General features: G+C 64.8%; 3 protein-coding genes across 3 annotated transcripts; 1 reads left to right on the top strand and 2 right to left on the bottom strand.

The window, feature by feature from the left end:
• Positions 1-251: 251 nt before the first annotated feature.
• GIPC3 (GIPC PDZ domain containing family member 3) lies at positions 252-2,825 on the bottom strand (the record flags this gene model as incomplete). Its single annotated transcript, XM_082495326.1, has 6 exons — positions 252-403; positions 490-571; positions 810-922; positions 1,384-1,564; positions 1,950-2,135; positions 2,568-2,825. The coding sequence occupies 6 exons, from the start codon at positions 2,823-2,825 to the stop codon at positions 252-254; spliced, it is 972 nt and encodes a 323-aa protein (XP_082351452.1).
• A 325-nt stretch (positions 2,826-3,150) lies between these two features.
• Positions 3,151-9,192, bottom strand: HMG20B (high mobility group 20B). The gene is made up of 9 exons (XM_082495275.1): positions 9,115-9,192; positions 6,918-7,023; positions 6,439-6,642; positions 6,100-6,220; positions 5,949-6,001; positions 5,560-5,635; positions 5,042-5,257; positions 4,514-4,646; positions 3,151-4,308 (listed from the first exon to the last, which is right to left on the bottom strand). Exons 1-9 carry the CDS (start codon positions 9,150-9,152, stop codon positions 4,296-4,298), a joined length of 960 nt encoding a protein of 319 aa, XP_082351401.1. The 5' UTR covers positions 9,153-9,192; the 3' UTR covers positions 3,151-4,295.
• Positions 9,193-11,316: 2,124 nt separating this feature from the next.
• Positions 11,317-22,005, top strand: MFSD12 (major facilitator superfamily domain containing 12; the record flags this gene model as incomplete). Its single annotated transcript, XM_082495612.1, has 10 exons — positions 11,317-11,599; positions 16,392-16,602; positions 17,571-17,694; positions 18,615-18,812; positions 19,082-19,174; positions 19,278-19,370; positions 20,080-20,250; positions 20,514-20,608; positions 20,974-21,104; positions 21,774-22,005. 10 exons carry the CDS (start codon positions 11,317-11,319, stop codon positions 21,866-21,868), a joined length of 1,494 nt encoding a protein of 497 aa, XP_082351738.1. The 3' UTR covers positions 21,869-22,005.
• Positions 22,006-22,392: the final 387 nt, after the last annotated feature.

Here is a 22,392-nt window from a genome sequence, read left to right as displayed (position 1 = left end):
CCGCGGCCGCTTCCCACCACGTTTTGGGGGTGCACAAGGGGGGGTCCTTGGGGGGAGCCGGGTGCCCCACTGCCCCCCCCCCCCTCCAACCCAGGGGACACACCTGAGTGCAGCTCAGGAGGATGGAGGAGGGGGGGGAAGGATGGGGACCCCCCCCCCACCAGCACCACCAGCCCCAGGTGGGGTGGGGACGCAGGGAGGGGATGCAGGTGAGGGGCACTACTGTCGTCGTCCCCCCCCCCCCGCTCCAGCTACTCCTGCCCCCCCTTGGGGTGGCAGACGGCCGCCCACACCTCAGCCACGAACTCCTGGGGGAAGGCGAACTCGCCCAACACCGAGTCCAAGCCGTGGGCGAGCTGGGCTGCGCCGGGGCTCTCCTTCGCCGCTTCCACCATCGTCGAGGCTGGGGAGGAGGAGAAGCCATGTCAGCGGTGGGTGGGGGTCCATGGGGGGGGTGGGGGGGGTATGTGTCACCCTCTGCCCTCTCACCCAACTCGCTGTCACGGATGCCCATGTAGCTCTCCAGCAGGTCGTCCACCCGGCGGGCGGCTTCTTCCTCGAAGGGGCTGGGCTGGGGGGGAGAGACCCAGGGGGTGGGGGGCACAGCCCAGGGATCCCCCCCTCCCAGAGAGCCGTGCCGGTGGGTGCTGCGCACGTTGGCACCCAGCAACGCACCCCATGGAGGCGCAGTGCGGGGTTCACCCAGGGCAGGGGGGATGCTCATCCTCACCCCGGGCACGGTGTGAGCGGCCATGGGTTCAGGGTGAGGGGGGGTGGTGTTTTGGTGGGGGGGGTGGGGGGTGTCTTACCCCCTCTTCCAGCGTGGCCGGGCCCTGCGCCCGCAGCCGCAACGTCTCCTTCCCGCTGGCCACTCTGCCCTCGGCCGGGGACTTGCTGCTCCGCGTCCTCTGCCCGATCATATCTGTGCCCCAGGGTGGGGGGCAGTGAGGGGGGGGTGGGGGGGTGACAACACAGGCAGGGATTGGCACCTCCTGCCCCCCACCCCGGCCATCACCCGCTGTGCACGGGGAGGGGGTGCTCAGAGGCATACGGGACACCCATGGGTGCGGGGTGGGGGTGCACATGGTTACGGGGTGCCCAGGACAGGGCACACGGAGGAGTGGGGGTGTCCATAGGGAGTACAATAGGTCTGGGGGGACGGGACCCCCCTACCCCCCCCAAGCGTGCCCACATGGGGGGCAGCCTGTGGGGTACACGCAGGGTGGGGGTGCAGGGCAGGGGTGGCAGACCCTGGGGGGCACCCGGTCTGTGGGGAGGGGGCTGCGGGGGCAGGAGAGCCACAGGGGATCAGCCCCCCCATGGTGCTCACTTACCCCCAGGGCAAGACCAGGGGGACCCCCCCACCCTCACCCCCCGACTCACCAAAGGCCTTTTTGGGCTGCACCAGGCGGAGGGTGAAGGGCTGAGCCCGGGGCAGCTCCCGCAGCATCCGGGCCACCTCGTAGTGCCGGCAGCCCACGATGGTGTGGTCGTTGATGGCCTCGATGCTGTCGCCCACGCACACCGTCTGGATGCGGTTGATGATGCTCCCCTCCTTGATTCTCTTGGGACGGGGTTGGGGGGAGGGGGGAGGGAAAACACACAAAGCCAAGGTGGCACCATGGGAAGGACAGACAGACGTAGCCCCCATCCCACCTCACACTTAAACATCTCCGTGGTCCCATGTCCTTTAAAACCAAGTCTAGCAAGGAGGGTCTGTCCGTGTCCCCCGTCCCCCCCCCCTAAACTGCACAATAGCTGGGGAGACCCCCAGGGTCACGGTGGACCCGGGGGAGGGCTGATGGGAGGGGGGCATCAGGGAAGGAGCACGGTCCCAGGTATGGGGTGCCCACCAGGGGATGTCACCCTGTGGGGTCACAGCCCCCAGGGCTGCCCCCAGCCCCAGCGTGACCCTACCATGGCGGGGGGGGGGGAGGGAGGGGGTTCACCTTGATGAAAGCGTAGCCGGCCCCGTTGTCTGTGATGGTGAGGCCAAGAGCATCCTCCGTCTTGGTCACCTCCACCTCCTTCGTCTCGCCTCGGACGTGGGCGAAGATGAAGTCCTCCAGGCCGATCTGCCCCCCCAGCAGCTTCTGCATGTCTACTTTGTGCGTGTTGAGCGTGCAAAAGAGGATCTGCCCCGGGGAACCCCATCGTCAGGGGCTGGGGGTGTCCTGGCAGGGTTGGGGGGGTGCCAGGGCAGGTGCCAGCCATGGGCAGAGCCGGCCAGAGGGGTCCGGGGACACCCAGCACTGCACCACCCCTGTGTGCCCATCCCTCTGCTCTGGGCTACGCGGCTGCTGGCATCAGCCAAGGAATAGTCAGCCCCAGCTCCCTGCCTGCGTGCCGGGGGGGGGGGGGGGAAACCGAGGCACAGAGCCACCCAACCACTCCCCAGAGGAGATGGAGACATCCCCGAGATTAAAAAGCTCTTTTCCAGGTCATTTTGGGGACTGCGTTTGCAAGTGGCTGGGGACCCGCAGAAGCACTGGTGCCCACAGGGTTGGTGCCCCTCACTTTGGGTGCAAAGCTCCCTCCCCGCACCCCGGCAGCCGCAGCCCCCTCACCTCGGTGGGCGAGATGCCGAAGACCTCAGCGATTTTGGCGTAGAGCTCCTTGACGTTGGTGAAGCCCTCGATGCGCCCCGTGGGGCTGCCGTGGGCCAGCTGCGTGTGAAACACCAGCCTGGGGCGGGCACGGGGGGGTCGGGAGGCCGGGATGCCCTCGGTGGCGGGCAGCTCGGGGGTCCCCGGCTCCTGCCCCACGCCGTTCTCCATGGGGCTGCCCTCCTGGACCTGCCTGCCGCGCCTGCCCGCCCGCCGCATCCCGCTGCCGGCGCTGCTGAATTATAGATGGGTGCTGGCTCCCGGCTGGGCCGTAAGGTGATCCCCGGGCATGGGAACCCGATCCCACGGAGCAGGTAACCCACCTGGGATCGGGTGAGCTCTGCCACGTAGGAAGGGCCCCGGACAGGCTGGAGGAGGTGGGAGAGCAGCCGGCACAGAGCCAGCTCCACAGCACCTTCCCCAACTGGGGTTGGGGGCCGCAGCTCAGGGCCGTCACCCTCCACACCCCCAAAGCCCCCGGGATTACGGCCGGGAGCAACTCGGAGCATAAACACACGGAGCCCAAGTTAGTTGTTTCTCCCACGTTTATTTGCTCCCATCTCCATCCCAAGCCAAGCGGCCACCAGGAGATGGCAACCAGGAGACTCATCTACAGAGCACGGACCTTGCAGGAGAGAGACGAGCGGTCGCGCAGCGGCCCAGGGTTAAACCCAGGGCCAGATCAACGTAGTGCTAGTAAGAAAATAAGACACTCTCTAATTACACAGTCTGAGATTAGTGACAGGCAGCCCTGGGGACGACGGACCCCAGCGCAGCACGGCCGGGACACGGCTGCCGTCACGGTGGTCCCACAATGCAGGATGGGCTCCGGCAGGGATGCAGGAGCCGAAAGCCCGTGCACCGCCCCACAGGCTCCCCGCTGCGGGGGCGAAGGGGTCCGTATCAGCTCTCCCTCGGCTGCAGAGGGCAGGAGCTGCCCTGCCTGGTCCCAGAGATGGGGGGGGGGGGGGGGGAGGAGAGGTGACATAGGCAGGGTGACATAGGCAGGGTGACATAGGCAGGGTGACATAGGCAGGGTGACATAGGCAGGGGGTTGAAGGCACCCAGAGGGGAGCAGCAAGGGGAGGAAGCGGGAAGATTAAATAAAGCAAGAGGCGAGCAGAAGGAAGCCTGCCACCTCAGAACAGGGGACCAAGAGGCTCCCTGGGCTGATGTAGGGGCCGGGAGGCAGTGCTGAGCCCCAGGGGGTTCCCCAGAGCATCCGGCTGCCTCCCCTCCCATCACAGGCCAGTTAACAGCAACCTCCAGGTCACCCTGGAAGAGGCCGATTCACTCCAGGCACCCACAGGCACCTCATCTGCCATCAGACGGCCTTTGGGAATCTCTGGTTTAGCGAGGCGGAGCTGCAGGAGCCAGGGAGCTCACAGGAGAGCAGGGGGACGCTCTTGCCCACCACCGACCACCTCGCCCAGCACCGCGCCGGCTGGGGTCCCTCAGCCCTGTCACCGCTTGGTCCCCAGAAGCTCGAGGTCCTCGGAGATAGTGCAGCCGTGGCGGACGCAGCCGCACCGGGGCTGGGGGGAGGGTCCCAGCTTTACTCCTCCAGAGAGGTGCGTGGGGTGGAGGGGGAAGCAGCCGGACCACCAGCAGAGACTGTCCCTTGCGTGAGCTCCAAGGGACAGGGCCGTGGTCCGGCCGGCCCCGGACTCCGAGAGGGACTGGTCCTCTTCACAAATGTTCGCTGAAGAAGGAGGAAAGCCAGGCTGAGTTACAGGGTTTGGCTTCCCTCTCCCACAATTGCCTGGAGCAGCTCCGAGCCCCTCTGCCCACACCTTCCCTGCTCGGCTCCCGTCACCCACCCTGCCATGGCTGACCCAGTGGTACCAGTGCTCACCGGGACACCGGGGCCCCTGGGTGCCGGCTCCGGCCAGCCCTGCCCAGCTCACCTGGCTATCCGCGACAGGATCTCCTTGATGCGCACCACCAGTTTCTCATGCTGCAGCGGGTTGCTCTCGATGGCGCTGTGCAGTTTGGCCATGTAGAAGTCCAGAGTGCTCAGCGTGGGGGTTTCCCCGGTACCTGTGAAGCGACAGCCCCGTTAGCCGGGCCAGTAAGTTCCCATCCAACCCTGCCCATCGTGCTGATGACGGGGGAAGGGACCCTGAACACTAGGTGCCAACTCCTGCAGCAGAAGACAGCCCGCACCAATACAAGCCCAGGAACAAAAGGATTTGGGCTAATCTCTGCCGCTGTGGGCACAGCTGTGACCATGGCTCAAGAGTGAAGACAGTTCCCAGCCTGCCCTACCCTGTTATAGGGGGTTGTCACATCCCTGGGCTCCCCAGAGAGCCCCCCCAAAGTGCTCCAGACTCCCACCCCATCAGCAGATGAGCATTTATCACCATCCCGGTGACTCTCCGTGAGGCCACCGGGTCCCAGCAGCAGGCTGGTCCCCACGGCTGCCCCGCGCTCACCGGGGATGGGGAGGGAGGCGAAGCTGGCGGTGAGGGCCTGCCGCACGGACTGGAGCTGCTGCTGCAAGGCCAGGGTCTGCCTCTCCTCCTGGGCCAGTTCCTGCTCCAGCTTCTCCTTGGCACAGTTCATGCTCTCCGTGTGCTTCTGCAGGATGGCGTTCTGCTCCTCAAACTCCGTGTTCATCTTCCGCAGGCGCCGCAGCTCGGCCTCCCGGGCTGCCGGGACAGCACGATGTCAGCAGGGGTGGCCCCCTCTGACCGTCTCCATCCCAAACCCAATTCCTTCCCCAGCTACGACTCTTCCAAGCAGCTCAGCGTCACCAACCCCCAGGCTCCAACCAGGATCTGGTCCCTCTATCCAACCTCACCAGGGACCTTTCACAGCCTGGATCTCGCACCCAGCGCCAGCTGGGGTCCTGCCCCATGGGATGCAGGTCGCTTCTGCTGCAGCATTGCTTGCTGCAGCCATCCCCCAAACAAGATGTCGCAGCCCCCCGCCCCACAGCCCAGCCCCTCACCTTTGTTTTGGTCCAAGAACTCCTCCGTGAAGATGGGCACGTCGAAGGTGGAGAAGGTGTCGCTGCACTCACCACCCTGGGGGCACAGAAGGGCACGAATCAAGCAGGGCTGAGCCCACCAAGGGGGACTCCATCTCCCTGGGGCTGGGCAGACAGGTGGCACAGGGACAGGACAAGGGGTGGCACTGCCCGGGCAGGCAGGGAGGACAGCTACGCTCTGCCTCCTGCCACTCCAGGCTCTGCTTCAACAGGGAATTGGCGCCTCGAAGCACAACCCAGCAGCCTCCCTCCGCCCAAACCTGCGGTAAGTCCAGTTCCCACGGGCCGAACCCAGCGGTGCCATGTGCCTCAGTTTCCCCACACACGGGTAAGACCTGCCCGGACCTTACCTTGTGTGGGTGCCCGTTCAGCAGGGTGTTCACTGCCGCAGAGCCCACGTCCTCTGGAAAGGAGGAAGGAGCTTAGCCCTAGGAGCCAGCCCAGCACCCCCCAGGAGACTCTGGCAGCACTTGGCCGGATCCTGGCAGCCACTGCACCCACCTTTTTTGATCTTTTTCTCCTGGATCTTCTCCGTGCACATCTTGTAGGCCTCTGACTGCTGGTATTCCCGCAGCTCCTTCATGTACTGCTGCTTCTCCCGCTCAGCTTCGTCCAGGTACCGCTACGGTCACAGAAGTTCTTCAGCCTGGCTCAGCCCCGGGCTCCCCAGGGGGGTGCTGACCCCTCCCCACTAACTCGAGGCCCAGCTCCTGCTCGCCAGCCCACCAGCACTGGGACAAGCTCCCTTTGTGGAGCTGCAGCCAGGCAGGGGTTTGGGGTGCAGGCTGTGGAGTGTGCTGCTGAGCCCTGGGGGGGGGGGTCTCTGCTGGGGGCCGGTACCTGCTTCTCCGAAAGCTGCAGCTTGCTCCACTCAGCCCCCAGCATCTTGGTGATCTCCGGGAAGGGCAGGTCAGGATGCTGCGTGCGGATCTGCTCACGCCGCTCATTCAAGAAACGCACATAACCCGTCACAGGGGCTTTGGGGCCGTTGGGAAGGATCTTCTTCCTCTTCTTGCCCTTGGGCCAGCCCCTCTTCTTCACCGGCTGGCACCCAGCAAAGGGAAAGGGACAAGCCGTCATGGATCAGAGCGCATGATGCCATCGCACTGGCAGGACACAGGAGCAGCCTGCAGACCTGCCTGGGCCTCCCGTCCCTCGAGGGAAGGTCTGGGCCTTTCCCCAGGCCACAGCAGCAGCCACGGGCTTGCCTGGCTGTGCCTGGGCTGCTGAAGGGCAAGTGGAGGGACAGCCCCAGGCTGGGCAACACAGACCCGGTTCCCGGGGACTGCGCGGAGACGGATGCAGGTACCGGAGCTCACCTCCTCCTCGCCATGTGGCTTCTCACCACTTGTCCGTGCTGACTCTCCCTTCTCCTGCTTGATGGCCACCAGGAAATTTCCATGCTGAGCTTTGCCTGTGGCATGCCTGCAGCCAGAGAGCACCCGTCAAAAAGGGCTGGAAAAACGCTGGGATCAATGGCAACACATCCCCCGGCAGCAAAGCCTCATGCTCGCCAGATCCCCTGGCTCCCACCCATCCAAACAGCCCCCAGACCCTCTACCAGCCCTGAAGCCCCTGTTCCTCCCTGAGGGGAGGCCACAAGCTGAGTGATGGGGCTCAAGCGAGCCCACCAGCACCAGGGGAGCAGGGCAGTCCTGAGCACACAAAAGCTGCCCCAAGGTCCAGTGACAACCCTGGGACCTTTCAGTGACACTTGGAAGGGGGCTGGGAGCCACCGGTGCTGCTCTTGGGGGCAGGTAACAGCATCGGTCATACCCCTGTGTGCCACCAGGGCTGGGGGGTACACCTCAGCGAGGAGTCCCAAGTGGCATGAACCAGTTGATCCTCCTCTGCAAGGGAGGAGGAGCTATGGGGGTTTGGATCCTGGCTCCAGGGACACCACCTGGAAGCATCACCCACACCCAGCACAAGCACTGCCAGGGATAAGGAGAATCCTCAAGGCAGAGAATGAGGGCAGGGCACCGGCGCCGGCTCGACTCGCTCCAGCCACAACCACTCCATCAGGTTCCTGCTGCCCATGTCACCACCGAGACGAACCAAGCCACCTCCGAGATGCGCCGAGCAGCTCTACCACAGGGCTGGCAGCCCCGACTCCCGCTCTCCAACTTGCTGCCTCATCTTTACACATCAGCATCTGCCTTCAGCGGAGGACGCAGGTCCACCACCCGGGTCGGCAGAGCCTCTCTGCCCCGGCTGAGCACACACAGCCCCACTGCAGCACCATCCCGGGGCTCCCCAAGCCTCCCCGGTCCCTTCTCCAGCCGGCTCCATCCCACAGCCGAGCCCCTGTCCCACTCGCACCCTTTGGTCCCTGACACAGCTCCTGCTCCATTGGAGCATGTCCACTGGCAGAGCACCGTCGGGTCCCCTGCGTAACGGGAGCCACGAAGGGCTCGAGAGTTGCAGCGAACAGTGCTCGCTCGGGTTCCAGCCAAGTTGCAAGACACAGTAACCAGCACAGGGCCAAGCAGAGGCCCCAGCAAAGAAAACGCTGCCATGTACTGAAAGCCAGACAGAGTCCAACCTGCTCAGGATGCGCCCCAGAGCTTCTCTTGCCTGTTTGTCACATCACATACCTGGTGTAAACCCAAATCCCGTCAGAGACCCCAGTCTACCACTATCAGGTTATCACCCATACAAAACACCCTTGCAATTAATTTGCCGGGGTCCCTTTCTGTAAGCCCCTGGGGATGCCACCTGTAAGTGAACTGGTCCTTGTGGATGGCGCAGGTGCCCAGCACTTCCCTGCACCCCCACGCTCACACAAAAGCCTACGGGAAGGTGTGAGACCATCTCTTCTTCCATCTTGCGGGGGGAAAAAAAACATCCCAGATGCTCCGCATGGGCACGGCCAGCTTTAGGCTTTCTTTATCAGCTCTAACAGAAATATTCTGGGTGATGCCCGTACAGTATCATCACGCTCAGCCGCCACGGTTGGGAACATGCTAACACCCTGCACCACCAGACGCCGGATCTCTGCCTCCCCCCTCCTGTCCGGATTCCTCGCGTGCCTAAGGATGCTTTAAAAAGTAAAGTTATTTCAGGCAAGATTCCTCCTCTTATCTGAGCCTCCCTCAGCCGGTTCACTCTGGCATCCACCTCCCTCCAGCCCAGAGGCACCGCAGCCCCCGCGCTCTGCCGGGAGGGACAGCAGTTGACGCCGGCATAGAACAGCATGCGGTTCACCCTGCGCGGATGTGGATGAAGACCTCGCTGGGCTGAATCTCACGAGATGCTTCTTTGACACCCTTTGCCCTGTGCTAATCCGCCCGGCTGGGTGGAAGCACAAGCTAACGAAGCAGGGGGTGAAGGGAGAGCGGCGCAGCCCGCAGTAGGAGCCAGGGGGGTCCCCAAAACACACAGAAGACCCCCGAGGCTTTCACAGCAAGACCGGCCACCCTTTAGCAAGGGACACAGGGCCATGGCCTGGCGCGGGACAGGGTTATGTGGGGCAGGAGGAAAGGGGGGGCGCAGAGCGCAGTTGGGGGCACTTACAGCATGGCGGCAGGCGGCTGCTTGGTGCTGTGGGCCATAGGTCCGGGGGCTCACCCGCCCCACCGGGTCAGCGCGCCCTGAGGGACAGGGATGGAGCTGGCACCGCACCCACCGGGGGGCAGGAATCCGGGGGGGGGGCAGGAATCCAAGGGGGCAGCTCAGGGGTCCCCCCCACTCCTTGGCCTGCCCCCCTCCCCACCCCCCCAGCCTGCCCCCCCTCTCCACGGTTGCCCCACCCCCCACCCGAAAAGACCCTTCGGAGCTCTTCCCCATGGGGACACCCCATCCACTCCCCCCAACCCCCCCCCCCCCCCCCCCAACAGCACCTCCTCCGCAGCCACCCCCCCACCCCCCCCTTTGGCCTCTCCACCCCCCAGCCCCCTCCCCCCCGCCAGCCCCCCCAGGGCCGCCCCCGCCGTTCTTTCCCCCCCCCCCTCCCGGGCGATCCCACCGTCACCCCCTCACGCCGCCCCCCGAGATCTCACCGCCGCCACCCCCCCGGACCCCGCACCGAGGCCCCATCGGACCCACCCCCCCACCTCTCCCGGCGCCCCTCCGCCGCTCTTCCTCACCTGGCCACGCCCCTCTATTATTATGCAAAGTAGAAGCCCGCCTCGGCGCTTCCGATTGGCCGCTGGCGCCGAGCCGTGAAGGGAGCAGCCCAACGTGGATTGGCTGCAAGGGTGCACGTCAGAGGTAAGCGGCGGGAGAGGGCGGGGTGAGGAGGGGGCGTGGCCAGCCGGCGCCGCGCTTGCGCACACGTTGGGTTCGGCGCGCGCGGCGTGCTGCCCACCAATCAGCGATCGGCGTGGACACCGAGCAGTGTTTTGGGGAGTGCAGCGCCTTAAAGGGGCAACGACACGGAGGGGCCGGGTGGGCCCACCGTACCCGACCTACCTTGGGTGCCCCCAGCGCCCACCCCGGCGTCCAGGGCGGGGAGCCCCGGGAGGGGCCTCGGGGAGGTCCAGTGTCCCCAGTGTGCCCTCACCGCTCCCAGCGCCCCCAGTCCCACTGATCCCAGTGTCCCCAGTGCCCACCTCAGGGCGGTCCCAGCGCCTCCAGTTACCCTCCCCCACCTCTCCCAGCAATCCCAGCACTCCACGGATGCTCCCAGTGGCCCTAACGCCCACCCTTGGGGTCCTAATGGCCCTGAGACCCCCCACACTGCTCCCCGTGACCCCGGTACTGTCCCTGGAGGGGCGACCCACCGACCCCAGTACTGCCCATACTGGCCCCAGTGACCCTGTACTGGTCCCATCACCCCAGCACCCCCACACTGCTCCCAGTGACACCAGTATCCACCCAAGGGGCGGTCCCCCCATGATGCCAGTAGTGACCTCAGAGTCCCAGTGACCCCAGTGCTCCCCCTCCACTGCTCCCAGTGACCCCAGTACTGCCCATACTGGTCCCAGTGACCCTAGTACCCACCCAGGCAGGGGGTCCCCATGATCCCAATAGTCACCCCAACATACCAGTGACCCCACTACCCCTCAAAGGGGGGTCCCCGTGACCCTAACAGTCACCGCAGAGTCCCAGTGACCCCCGTACTCCCCTCAAGGGGGGTCCCAGTGACCCCAGTACCGTTCATACTGGTCCCACTCACCCAGTACTTACTCAAGAAGAGGTACCTCTCCTTTATTAATTATCCCAGAACCCAAATACTGCTCCCAATGACCCCAGTAAACTCCCAAAGAGAGGGGTCCCCATGCCCCCAGCAGTCACCCCAACGTCCCAGTGACCCCAGTACCCCCCAAAGAGGGGTCCCCATAACCCCAGTAGCCACCCCAACGTCCCAGTGTCCCCAGTGCCCCCCAAAGAGGGGTCCCCATAACCCCAGCAGTCACCCCAAAGTCCCAGTGAGCCCAGGGCCCCCCAAAGAGGGGTCCCCATAACCCCAGTAGCCACCCCAACGTCCCAATGAGCCCAGTACCCCCCCCCCACTGGTTCCAGCGCCCACCACCAGGAACTCCCCCCGTGCCCTCCCCCCGTACCCCGACGCTCCCCAACACCCCCCGGCCTCGGAGCATCCTCCCCGCCGCCGGCGGCGGGGGGGGACGGACAGATCCGGCCAAGGCGGGGCCGGGGCGGGGGGGGGTGGAGAGCCGCAGCCCCGCCCCAGCCCGTCCCGTTCCCGTCCCCGTCCCCGTCCCCGTCCCGGTCCCGGCCCGTCCCGGCACTGCGGGCCGGTGGCGGCGGCGCGGCATGGCGGAGCCGCCGGCGGGAGCGGGAGCGGCGGGATTGCCGCTGCGGGCTCGGTTGAGCTTCGCGGCCGGGCATTTTCTAAACGATCTGTGCGCTTCGTTGTGGTTCACCTACCTGCTGGTCTACCTGCACGCCGTGCTGGGCTACGGGCACCGCCTGGCAGGAGCCCTGCTGCTAGCCGGGCAGGTGGCCGACGGGCTCTGCACCCCGCTGCTGGGCTACGAGACCGACCGCTCCACCGGCTGCGGCCGCTACGGGCGGAGGAAGTCCTGGCACCTCGCCGGTGGGTGCTGCGGGGAGGGGGGGCGGGATTTGCGGGGTTGCTCGGGGATGAAGGGGGAGTCAGCGCTGGGGGAGCCTTACTGGGATGCAGGATCAGCCCCCGGGGTTCCTTTCAGGGATGCTCCGGGGGGAGATGGATGCCTCGGGGGAGGCTTGCTGGGGTGGGGGGGGACACAAGTCCGGGGTTCCTCTCTGAGGTGTCCTGGGGGGAGAGGGGTGCGCCGGAGGAGCCTTTCTGGGGTGCAGGACCAGTCCGGGGTTCCTCTCTGGGGTGTCCTGGGGGGAGAGGAGGGGAACGGAGCCAAGGGTGACTCTCTGGGGTACCCTGGGTGCACAGGGGTGCTTTTCTGGGGTGCTCTGAGTGAGGGGGGTCAGCCCCGGGGGTGACTTTCTGGGGTGGGGTTCAACCCTGGGGATGCCCTGGATGGGAGGGGAGGCGGGGAGCCTTTCTGGGGTGCCCTGGGTGGAGAAGGGTGGCCCCGGGGGAGTCTTTCTGAGCTGCAGGACCGGTCCGAGGTTCCTTTCTGGGGTGCCTTGAGCAAGGGGGGTCAGCTCCAGGGTGACTTTCTGGGGTGGGGTTCAGCCCTGGGGATGCCCTGGATGGGAGGGGAGGCGGGGAGCCTTTCTGGGGTGCCCTGGGTGGAGATGGGTGGCCCTGGGGGAGTCTTTCTGGGGTGCAGGACCAGCTTGGGGCTCCTTTCTGGGGTGTCCTGGGTGGAGATGGGTGGCCCTGGGGGAGTCTTTCTGGGGTGCAGGACCAGCTTGGGGTTCCTTTCTGGGGTGTCCTGGGTGGAGATGGGTGGCCCTGGGGGAGCCTTTCTGGGGTGCCCAAAGGGGGGGAAAAAGGCCAAAGGTGCCTTTCTGGGGTGCCCTGGGTAGAGAGGGGTGCTTTTCTGGGGTGCTCTGAGTGAGGGGGGTCAGCTCTGGGGATGCCCTGGATTAGGGGGGGAAACTGGGGGCCTTTCTGGGATGCCCTGGGGGGAGATGGATGCCCTGGGGGAGCCTTTCTAGGGTGCCCTGAGGGGTAAATGGGGCCAAAGGTGCCTTTCTGGGGTGTCCTGAGTGAGGGGGGTCAGCTCCAGGGGTGACTTTCTGGGGTGGCGTTCAACCCTGAGGATGCCCCGGATGGGGGGGTGACCAGGGAGCCTTTCTGGGGTGCCCCATATGGAGGGGGTGGCATCCCCCATGGCAGTGTAGGGGACAGCGAGGTGCTTCGGGATCCCCCAGGCTGAACCCAGATGGGGAAGGGGCACCGCAGTGTCCCTCTCCTGCCTGGGCACTGTCCCCATCCTGGTGGCCCACGCCGCAGCGGTGGGTGCTCACAGCCCAGGGCTCCCCACTGTCCCTCCGACCGTCCCTGTGTGGCAGCGAGGGGCTGCAGGATGTCCCTGTGTCCCCCTGCGTGGGGGTGGCATCGAGTCAGGGTGACAGCTGTGTGCTTATCCGCTCGATGCTACAGCAAAAACAACACCGACAGTAAAATCTGGGCTTTCCCAGGGGTTTACCCTGGACTTGCCTGTGGCCGGGCAGCTCTGGGTTGTCCCCATGGGTGACGCCGGGGCACGGGACCCTTGACCACGCCGGGGCTGGGCGCCCCATGTGCTGCGTTCGCAGGCAGCGCTGCCCAGCCGTGGCAGGGGAAGGCAGGCAGTGCTTGGGTGAGTGAGGAACCCGCAGGGATGCGGAGGAGGAAACGGCTCGGCATGACTTACTACCAGGTGCTCGTCTTGCGTCGTGTCCCGGGGTCAAAAAATGCAATGAAGTGCAGGGGCTGGTGGGCACTCCTGTGTCGAGGTCCCTCTCTGAGGGGACAGCGTGACCTGGAGAAGGGTCCTCAGTGCCGCAACCGGCGCAGGAGCCTGTCCTGTCCCTGCTGACCTGGCGATGGGGAACAGGGCAGTTAGTGTGACGAAACGTCCATCGACAGCCAGAGATAAAAGACCCTCCATGCTTCCTCCCGGTAACAGCACGGCATCGCCCGGAGTGGACCCGTGCGGAGGGAGGACGGTTGTAGCATGGGTGCTCTTATCTCGATCCCGAATTTATCTCGGCCAACCACTTCGTGCAACCGAATGATAGCCCGATAAGGTGGCTGATGTTCCCGCAGTTTTTGCTTGGCAAATCAGGGTGGGTGTTGGGGGGTGGGAGGCATCTTCACCTCCCCCTCCCCGGCCACTGCGGTGTCAGCTAGATCTGCGCCCTAGATTTAGGGAAGTGGCTGGAGCTGCGCTTCCCCCCCCCTCCCTCCACGAGCAGGTCCGCCCCAGCTGGGTGCTGCCTAACATGCACCCAAGGGGAAGTCCTGAATCACGGCTTGCATGGGGGCTGCCGCTGCCCCGGCCGGCTCCGCTCCCCGTTGCGGGCAGCACAGCACCCTGCCCGGCCCTGCCTGCTTCAGCAGCACCGGCAGCGGCTGGAGGCACGGATGGAGGCTGGAGGCACGGATGGAGGCTGCGTTTCCCTGGCCGGAGTGTGGTTTATTCCTAGATTGACCACGGTGTGACTGAGCGGGGCCAGCAAACCCGTTGGAACTGGCTGCACCAGTACCGCTGCCGGCTCTCTCGGTCACGCTGCGGCGAGATGCTTCGCGTGGGAGCGGGGCGGCTCATCTGGTGGCAACTCGTGCTCAGATCAGAGGAAACGTTGTGAAACCACAGTCTCAGGGAGGCGAGGGGGGGAGATACCACGAGTTGCTATCAGTGGCATCTCCCCACCACCGCGTTGGGCTGCCAGCGCCGACGGTCCTGGGTGGCTCATCCCGCACGCCGGCCTGCCTGCTCACCGGCGGTTTTGGGGGGCAGCTTCCTGCCACAATGGGGTGGGAAGGATGAGCGGCTCTTTGCTGCCTGTCTGAGCCAGTCTGGCAGTGCTGTACCAAAATCTCTGCCTGGGGCGCCTGTGCCGGCAGCCTGGTACTCCCGTGATCCTGCATCTCCCGCAGGGCCAGGAGATGAGAGCCGGGACCTCTGCTGCCTGCCTGAGGATGCTGTGGGGGTGGGCAGGGTGGTTTTGGGGGGTTCCCACAGCCCCGCTTGGGAGACCGGGGGGTCCCCAGGACCCCTCTGGCTCACAGTGAAGCCGAGTTCGCTTGGGCAGACATGGGGACATGCGGGTGTCAGGACGCAGCTCGCAGCACCATGCCAGAGGAGCACAGTTCCATGGGGGTGACCCCAGTGGTGGGCACTGCCTGTCCCTGGGGGGCCATGAGGAGGAGGAGGAGGGAACGACGGGAGTCTCCTGCATGTGTGATGGCGGCGATGGCTTGTGGGTGGGCAGAGGGGCGGATGTGGGGGCTGCAGCAGCCTGAGGCCTGCAGCTCCTGCCCCAGCTCCCCTGGGGACCTTGGCAAGTCCCTCACAGCCCTCAGGGGACTGCCAAGCCCGACCCAGCGGGGCCCTGGGACTGGGGAGGGGGCAAAGCCTCCCCGATCCTCCAGACGGGGCTCGGTTAAAACCAACAGCCCTGTAACAGGGAACAAAGGAGGTCTGGTCTGGTTTGAACCTTCTTGGACCCTTCCCGTCTGGGTGGCTTGTCTGGGGCAGAGACACTGCGGTGTGCCCACGTCCCCTGTCCTTCGGGGAACTCCCGGAGCACCAAAGCCAGCTGCGAGCCAGTGCAGGGCAGCACCCAGCGCCCTGCCGGGGTCTTTGCTCGGGATGGATCCGAGCCGGGCTGGGATAGTCGCCGCCTGCCCTCGGCGCAGGGAGAACCGTGTTGCCCCGGCCCTGCAGCAGCTGGGGTGGCTGTGCCATGTAGAAGCGATGGGGAGGAGGAATCGCCGTTCATGAGTGAAAGGAGGAGAAATCGCTCATGAGGAGGAGGATGATCTTGCAAAGTCCCCTGGAAAGGGGACCTTGGGGACCTGGCAAAGGTTCCTGTGGCTCATTGGCAGTGCCCGGTGAAGCTGGGGACACACAGGACAGGGCACCGGCTGTCTCCGTGTTGGCGCCCGTACCTCGGGAGCAGCGGAGCATCTCAGCAGATTTGCTCCGTAACCTTGTGAAAGGGGAGCGAGAAGCCAGCCTGTCCCTGCATGCTCCACGCTGGCGTCCCCACGCCGGCGTCCCCCGCCGTCACGCTGCGACAGAGGGAGGAGCCTGGCTCTGCTGTCCCTGACTCAGCCGGGACCTTCCCATGGCTCAGAACCCGCCGTGGGGAGCAGATCTGCTCCTGACTTCCCCACGGCACTGGGGGTGTCCCTGGCCATCGCTCTGCAGGTGACTTCTGCAAGCGTGGAGGGAGCGTGGCTTCCTCTGCCAGCCCCATGGGAAATGGGACAAGGGGACACATGGGCTGGCCCTGCACTTGCGGGACAGCCCGGAGCCCTCCTGGCCCTCGGGGCACCTTATCGCCCTCGGGCAGGCGGCAGGGCGGCGTGTGTCCTTGGGGCTGGTTATCTGCAGGTTGGAGACAGGGAGAGAAGCCCTTGGTGGCTGCGTGTCATTGTCAGCGTGAGGGTCTGTCCTCTGGCGTTTTGAGAGGGACAGAGTGAGCGTGAGATGGTGCTGCACTTCGCGGGGGGAACTTGACTGGGGAAAAATCTGCTGACAAGTGTCTGTCTGTCTGTCTCGCTGCTGGGTGCGAGAGGGAAGGGAATCATCCTATGCAGGATAGGGTGAGGGGGGGTCTGGGGTTCCATGTGTCTCACCTGGCTGGACCCCAGCTCTGCAGGGTAGGACCTGTCCTAGCAGAGGGCTGGCTATGTCCGTCCGTCTGTGTCTGAGCCAGCAGGGGCCGTTGGGGTCCCAGGGAAACAGCACTTGCAGCCTCTCACCGCTCCGCTCTCTTCCCAGGCACCACCTGCGTCCTTGTGTCCTTCCCCTTCATCTTCAACCCCTGCCTGGGTTGCAAGGAGAACACACCACAGTGGGCAGCCTTCATCTACTACCTCCCCTTCATCATCATCTTCCAGTTCGGCTGGGCGGCCACACAGATCTCCCACCTGTCCCTCATCCCTGAGCTGGTGACCAGTGACCATGAGAAGGTTGAGCTCACAGCTTTCAGGTGAGCACGGCTGGACCTGGGTGTCCCCTGAACCTGGGGGAGCAGCCCTGCCTGCGCTGGGTCCCATCGCTTGTGTGATGAGAGGTCCTCCTGGGTGCCACAGGTCTGATGTCCCCTGGGTGCCATGGAACACTTGAGCCCTCGGTACACCAGGACCAGGACTGGGCCGTGTGGGTGTCCTGCAGGATGTGTCCGAGTGACATTGGTCTTCTGGGTTGGTGGCCCAAACCCTTTGGTACCAGGAGGGAATGTCCTGATGCCAGGGATGTTGGTGACACAGCCTGTGGGGCACTTCCCTGAGCTGGGGGCACTTCTCCTTCGGGACTGGAGGGTGATGCTCACCGGGGAGGAATGGAATCCTCCTCCTGGATGACCCAGAAGAGCTGGGCTGGGCTCTGTGCAGCTGTCCCATAGGTAGGGTTGGCCCCAGGGCCAGGCTGGGCAGCACCTGCAGCTCTGTGCACAGAGCCCGGCTCAGCACCGCTTATCTGGCAGGATCAGGCTGCGGGAAGGAGTGTTCATCAGATGGAGCAGAGCTTGGTTATCAGCCTCGGTGGGAGGACATTCCCCTCCCGGCAGGCGAGCGGGGACGGCAGCGCAGCCGAGCAGGGAGGGTGTGGGGCAGTGCTGGGGCCAAAGGGTCTGGTTCTGGGGGCACCGGCCCGGGCAGCTCTGGGTGTCCTTGGGGCAGAGGTGAGCTGTGACTGTGGACAGGCTGACATGGAGGGATCTTTGTTTCCTCCCAGTCGTGCCCCAAGGCTTGGAATGGGCATGCTGGGAGGTGCACCAGGCTAATGCCTGGCCAGGTGCTGCGTGCTCTTGGAGGTGTCACCTCAGCAATGACACAGGGGTGCAAAGCTGGCTGTAGCGTGCCCAGCTTGGAGGGCAGCCTTGGATCGAGGTGTCCCCGCCATGCCTGGAGCTCTGCTCGTCCCTCTGCATCACCCTGAGGTGCTGTCTCCCCTCAGGTATGCCTTTACCGTCATGGCCAACATCACTGTGTACGGCCTGGCCTGGCTCCTGCTGAACTTCCAGGTAGACCAGCCTGACCGCACAGAGCACCTGGGCATCCAGGATGTCCCTATCTTTCGGGTAAGTGGCAGGGCTCAGTCTTTGGGGTCCTCTCTTCCCTGGGTAGGACATGAGCCAGCAGTGTGCCCAGGTGGCCAAGAAGGCCAACGGCATCCTGGCCCGTGTCAGCCATAGTGTGGCCAGCAGCACTGGGGCAGCGATCGTCCCCTTGTACTGGGCACTGGTGAGGCCCCACCGCAAGTGCCGTGTTCAGTTTTGGGCCCCTCACGACAAGACAGACATTGAGGCGCTGGAGGTGTCCAGAGAAGGGCGACGGAGCTGTGAGGGGTCTGGAGCACACGTCCTGTGAGGAGCGGCTGAGGGAGCTGGGGGGGTTCAGCCTGGAGGAGTCTGAGGGGAGACCTTCTCGCTCCCTACAGCTCCCTGAAAGGAGGGGGTAGCGAGGGGGGGCGGTCTCTGCTCCTGAGGAACAGGCGATGGGACAAGAGGAAATGGCCTCAGGTTGCGCCAGGGGAGGTTTAGGATGGAGATTGAGGAAAATTTCTTCACGAGAGGGTTGTCCAGCACTGGAAGAGGCTGCCCAGGGCAGTGGTGGAGTCACCATCCCTGGAGGGATTTAACAGAGGGGCAGTCGTGGTGCTGAGGGACGTGGGTTAGTGGTGGACTTGGCAGCAGTCGTGGTGCTGAGGGACGTGGGTTAGTGGTGGACTTGGCAATGTCAGGCTGATGGTTGGACTTAATGATCTTAAAGGTCCCTTCCAACCCAGACAATTCTATGATTCTATGGCTCGACTGGGGAGGTACTGGAGGGAGTGAAATAGCAGTGTCCTGAAATCTCACCTGCTGTACTGGGCAGGGGCCTCACTGAGCTCTCCCTGTGGTTTTGGGAACCCCTTTTTATCCACCAGACTGCTGGGGGGGGGGATGATGGGCTGGCAAAGGGCACCTCCTACCATGCTCACCCCCTCTGCCTCACCCAGAACCTGTCCCTCATTGTGGTGGGTCTGGGAGCCGTGTTCTCCCTCATCTTCCACCTGGGCACCAAAGAGAAGCCGTACCCGCCGGGCTCGCTGCCCCAACTGGAGGAGAGCACGCCCCTGCTGCAGAAGGAGGCTATGAATCCCCCGCACCCACTGCTGATCTGGAAAGACTGGCTGCGGGAACCTGCCTTCTACCAGGTACGGAAGCGGGCAGAGCTCGTGGCTCCTGCGCTGGGCTGCTGCCCTGCCTGGGTGCTGTGGGCATCTTCTGGCAGTGGGTTGTGCCCTGGTGCAGGTGAGGATGGAGAGATGGGCTGTACTGGGCACCCACCTGCCACATCAGGGGAGCTCTCCCCTTCTCAGTGGGCATCTGTGCCGTGACAGGGATGGGCACGGAAGGTGCCAGCCTTCCCTACCTCCAGTTCTCACGGGCTGAGCGGTGCTGCCCTGTCTCTGTCCCCTCACAGGTCGCAGTGCTCTACATGTCCACCAGGCTCATCGTCAACCTGTCCCAGACTTACATCGCCATGTACCTGACCAACTCGCTGCTGCTGCCCAAGGTGGGTGCAGGGCAGGTCCCTGCTTCCGTGTTGAGGTTGCGTAAGCAGGGGTCCTGTGCCGATGGTACGGAGCTCATCTTCTCCCTGTCCTCGTCTCTTGCAGAAATACATCGCCACCATCCCCTTGGTGATGTACATCAGTGGCTTCCTCTCCTCCTTCCTCATGAAGCCTGTGAATAAGTGGATAGGTCGAAATGTGAGTCCTGGGGCCCCTGGTGCGGTTTGAGTTAGACCCAAGGAGGGGCCCAGGGGCCAGATCCTGACCATCCTGACCGCACAAGTGAGCAGAGCACTCAGCACACCTGAGCCTGGCTGGAGAGCCGGGACCCCTCGTGCACCCTCTGCCGATGCCCCCTGCTGCCGCGTGGGTCCTGCTGGGACGGTGCGGGTGGCGGCAGGGTGAGGGGACATGGGTCTGTCCTGCACACCTCTGAGGCTGGGGAAAGCGATGCTGGTCCTCCACAAAGCCTGTCCTGTGCAGCCCTGACCGGGCTGGGAGAGCCCCGTGGTGCCCATGGGAGGCAGAAGGAGGGTTTGGCTGAGCCACCCTGGGCAGGCACGGGGGTCTGCAGTGCCAGCAGCAGGGGGGTGACACCCGTCCCCAGTATGCCCCCACCTCTCCTGCCGGTTGGGTGTCTCCATGCCCGGCGCAGGCACCCTGCCCGCAGCTCTGCTGCGGGCTCGGCTCTTAGGGTTGTGGCCAACGCTGTAAAACAGCCTGGACCACCGCAAGGCGTTATTTGGGGGCTCCTGGTTTAAAACCAGCTGGGAGAAAGCCAGGGCTGTCCCCCGTGGGTCCTAGGCAGCAGCTGGCCCCCGTGCCCTCCCCACTCACCCCTGCCTCTCTGGGTGTCAGCGGAGACAGGGTCTGAGCTCCCCCTTCTCCCTCGGCCTGTCCTCTGCAGCTGACCTACTTCGTGGGCATCCTGGTGATCTTGGCCTTTGCCTCCTGGGTGACCCTGGCCAGGCAGATGGGAGCGGAGATCTACGGGGCGGCCGTGCTGCTTGGGGCTGGCTCTGCCACTATCCTGGTCACCTCCCTCTCCATGACGGCAGACCTCATCGGCACCAACACGGTACGTCTGCTCCTCCCGGCCAGGGTTGGACTGAGGTGTCACCATGGGGCTCAGAGCCCACGGGCTGGTGCGGTCACTGGCACAGGACTGGGGGGGATGGAGACCCCTGCGAGGGGGCTCCACTGTGGGGTGCGGGCAGCCCTGTCCCCTGTGCCCGAGCTCTGCTGTAATATGGGCTCTGCCCATGAGAGGGCACAAGGCTCTCGCTGCCGGCGCCCGCTGGCCTCAGCACAGCGGCCATGAGGTTTCCTCTCTCCTCACAGCACAGCGGCGCCTTCGTCTATGGCGCCATGAGCTTCACGGACAAGATGGCCAACGGCCTGGCTGTGATGGCGATCCAGAACCTGCACCCGTGCCCGTAAGCATCCCTATGGGGCGGGAACCTTCCCAGTGGCAGCTCCAGCCACATCGCTAGGGGACCAGGCAGCAAATATCCCTGGTTTGGAGTGAGAGACATGGGTGGAAACCAGCTCTGATTTGTCTCAAATCCTTCCTCAACTTATCTTGCAGCCCTCAAGGAGGGCTGCATCTCTGGGACACACGAAGGGGCTGGGCATCTCAGTGTCCAGGGTGCTTCCCTCTCGCCTTGCCCTGAACCTTTCCCTCGCGTCCCAGTGTGAACCAGTCCTGACACTGAAGACATGGGACCCCAGGGCACCTGGGCAGCACTGGGCCAGGCTCCAGCCCTGGCCACCAAACCACGTCCCTGCCCTCTCCCTGCAGGACCGAGCTCTGCTGCCCTGCCTGCATCAGCTTCTACCACTGGGTGATGGTATTGGTCACTGGAGGCATTGCTATCGCCGCCATTGCCTCTCTGTGCTGCATCATGGTCTGGCCCATCCGTATTCGCTACCGTGAGTGGGGCTGGGGACACCGGGGGGGGGGGGGGGGTCCAGGCATGTGGCTGGGGGCACTGTGAGCCCCATGTCCCGTGCCAGCCTGGGTTAAAGTGGGAGTGTCTTTCCAGATGTCCTCGGCTGCGGGGAGGTGGTGGGAGCCCTGTCCTGGCGCGGGGTGCCGTGGCAGGGCTGGCAGCGGGGACGCTCGTGGCCCTGCCTACAGGGGGACCCTCGTGGTAGGCACACGGGGCAGGGCTACCATCCCACTTCTGCTCCTGGCCCCGGAGCTGAGGGCTGTGCCCGCTTGCTGTGTCCTCCTAGAGGGCAGGATCCACCCCTGCGATGGCCATGCTGACCCTGGCACCCCTTGGGTCACCGAGGGCTGGCGGGGGCTGCTCCGTGTGCTGGTAGCCAAATGTGGGGGCAGGGGTTGGGGACAGGGTGCCCCTTGCCAGGACAGGGACCCAGGCACCATTGCTCAGCAGCTGCCTCTACCCTCCAGAGCGCCCGTGTCTTGCTCTGGGGTGGGGGGAGAGGACGGACACCCCCTGCACTGCCTTGGGGACGTGCTAGACTCCCTCGTGCCAGCGGCAGGAGAGTCCAGAAGGTCCAGGCCAGCGCATGGTGGGTCACCCCAGCAGCTGCAATGGCTCCTGACTTGTCCCTCCCCTCCTGTCCCCACAGGTGCCATGTGTCTGCAGGGGCTGAGCGGAGCCGAGACCTCCTACAGCGGGATGGACAGCGTGGAGGGAAGGAGCCGGAGCAGCACCCTCAACTGAGCAGGGCTCATGTCCTCGGCCACTCGCGTGTCCACGCCTGGAGGGACCCCCACGGCAGCGGATGGCACGGGGTGGGGGGGTGCGTTGACCACCTCACCCTGTCACCTTGCACTGGACTCGTTGTCCCCCTCCTCACCCCCGTGTCCTGCCTGGGGACACATGAAGGATATCACCCTGTGCTCGCACAAGTTTAACACTAGAAAGCCCTGGGCCGGCTGGGGTAGGGGGTGTCACTCCTGGCACGGGGTGGGCACCCGGCCCTCAGTTTTAACCTGCTTTTGTAAGGTCAGTATGTACAAATGGCACTTTTTCAAGGAGAAAAAGGAGAGGAAAAAAAAAACAAAACAAACAGAAAACCAAAATCAAACAACAAAGCACCTCTAACTGTGGATACACACGCTGGGTGTCTTCCCTGCCCAGGCGGGACCCCCACAGGGCCTTGGGGACCCCCATGGCTGAGGGGGATAGGATTTGGGTGATTTAGGACACACACAAGGACTCTCTTAGGGCTTGATCCGACGGTA

Source organism: Vanellus vanellus, assembly GCF_965231255.1.
Source record: "Vanellus vanellus genome assembly, chromosome: 25".
In the NCBI taxonomy this organism is placed as follows: domain Eukaryota; kingdom Metazoa; phylum Chordata; class Aves; order Charadriiformes; family Charadriidae; genus Vanellus; species Vanellus vanellus.
Note: the sequence above shows the minus strand (reverse complement) of the source record. Positions and strands in the feature narration are given on the sequence as shown.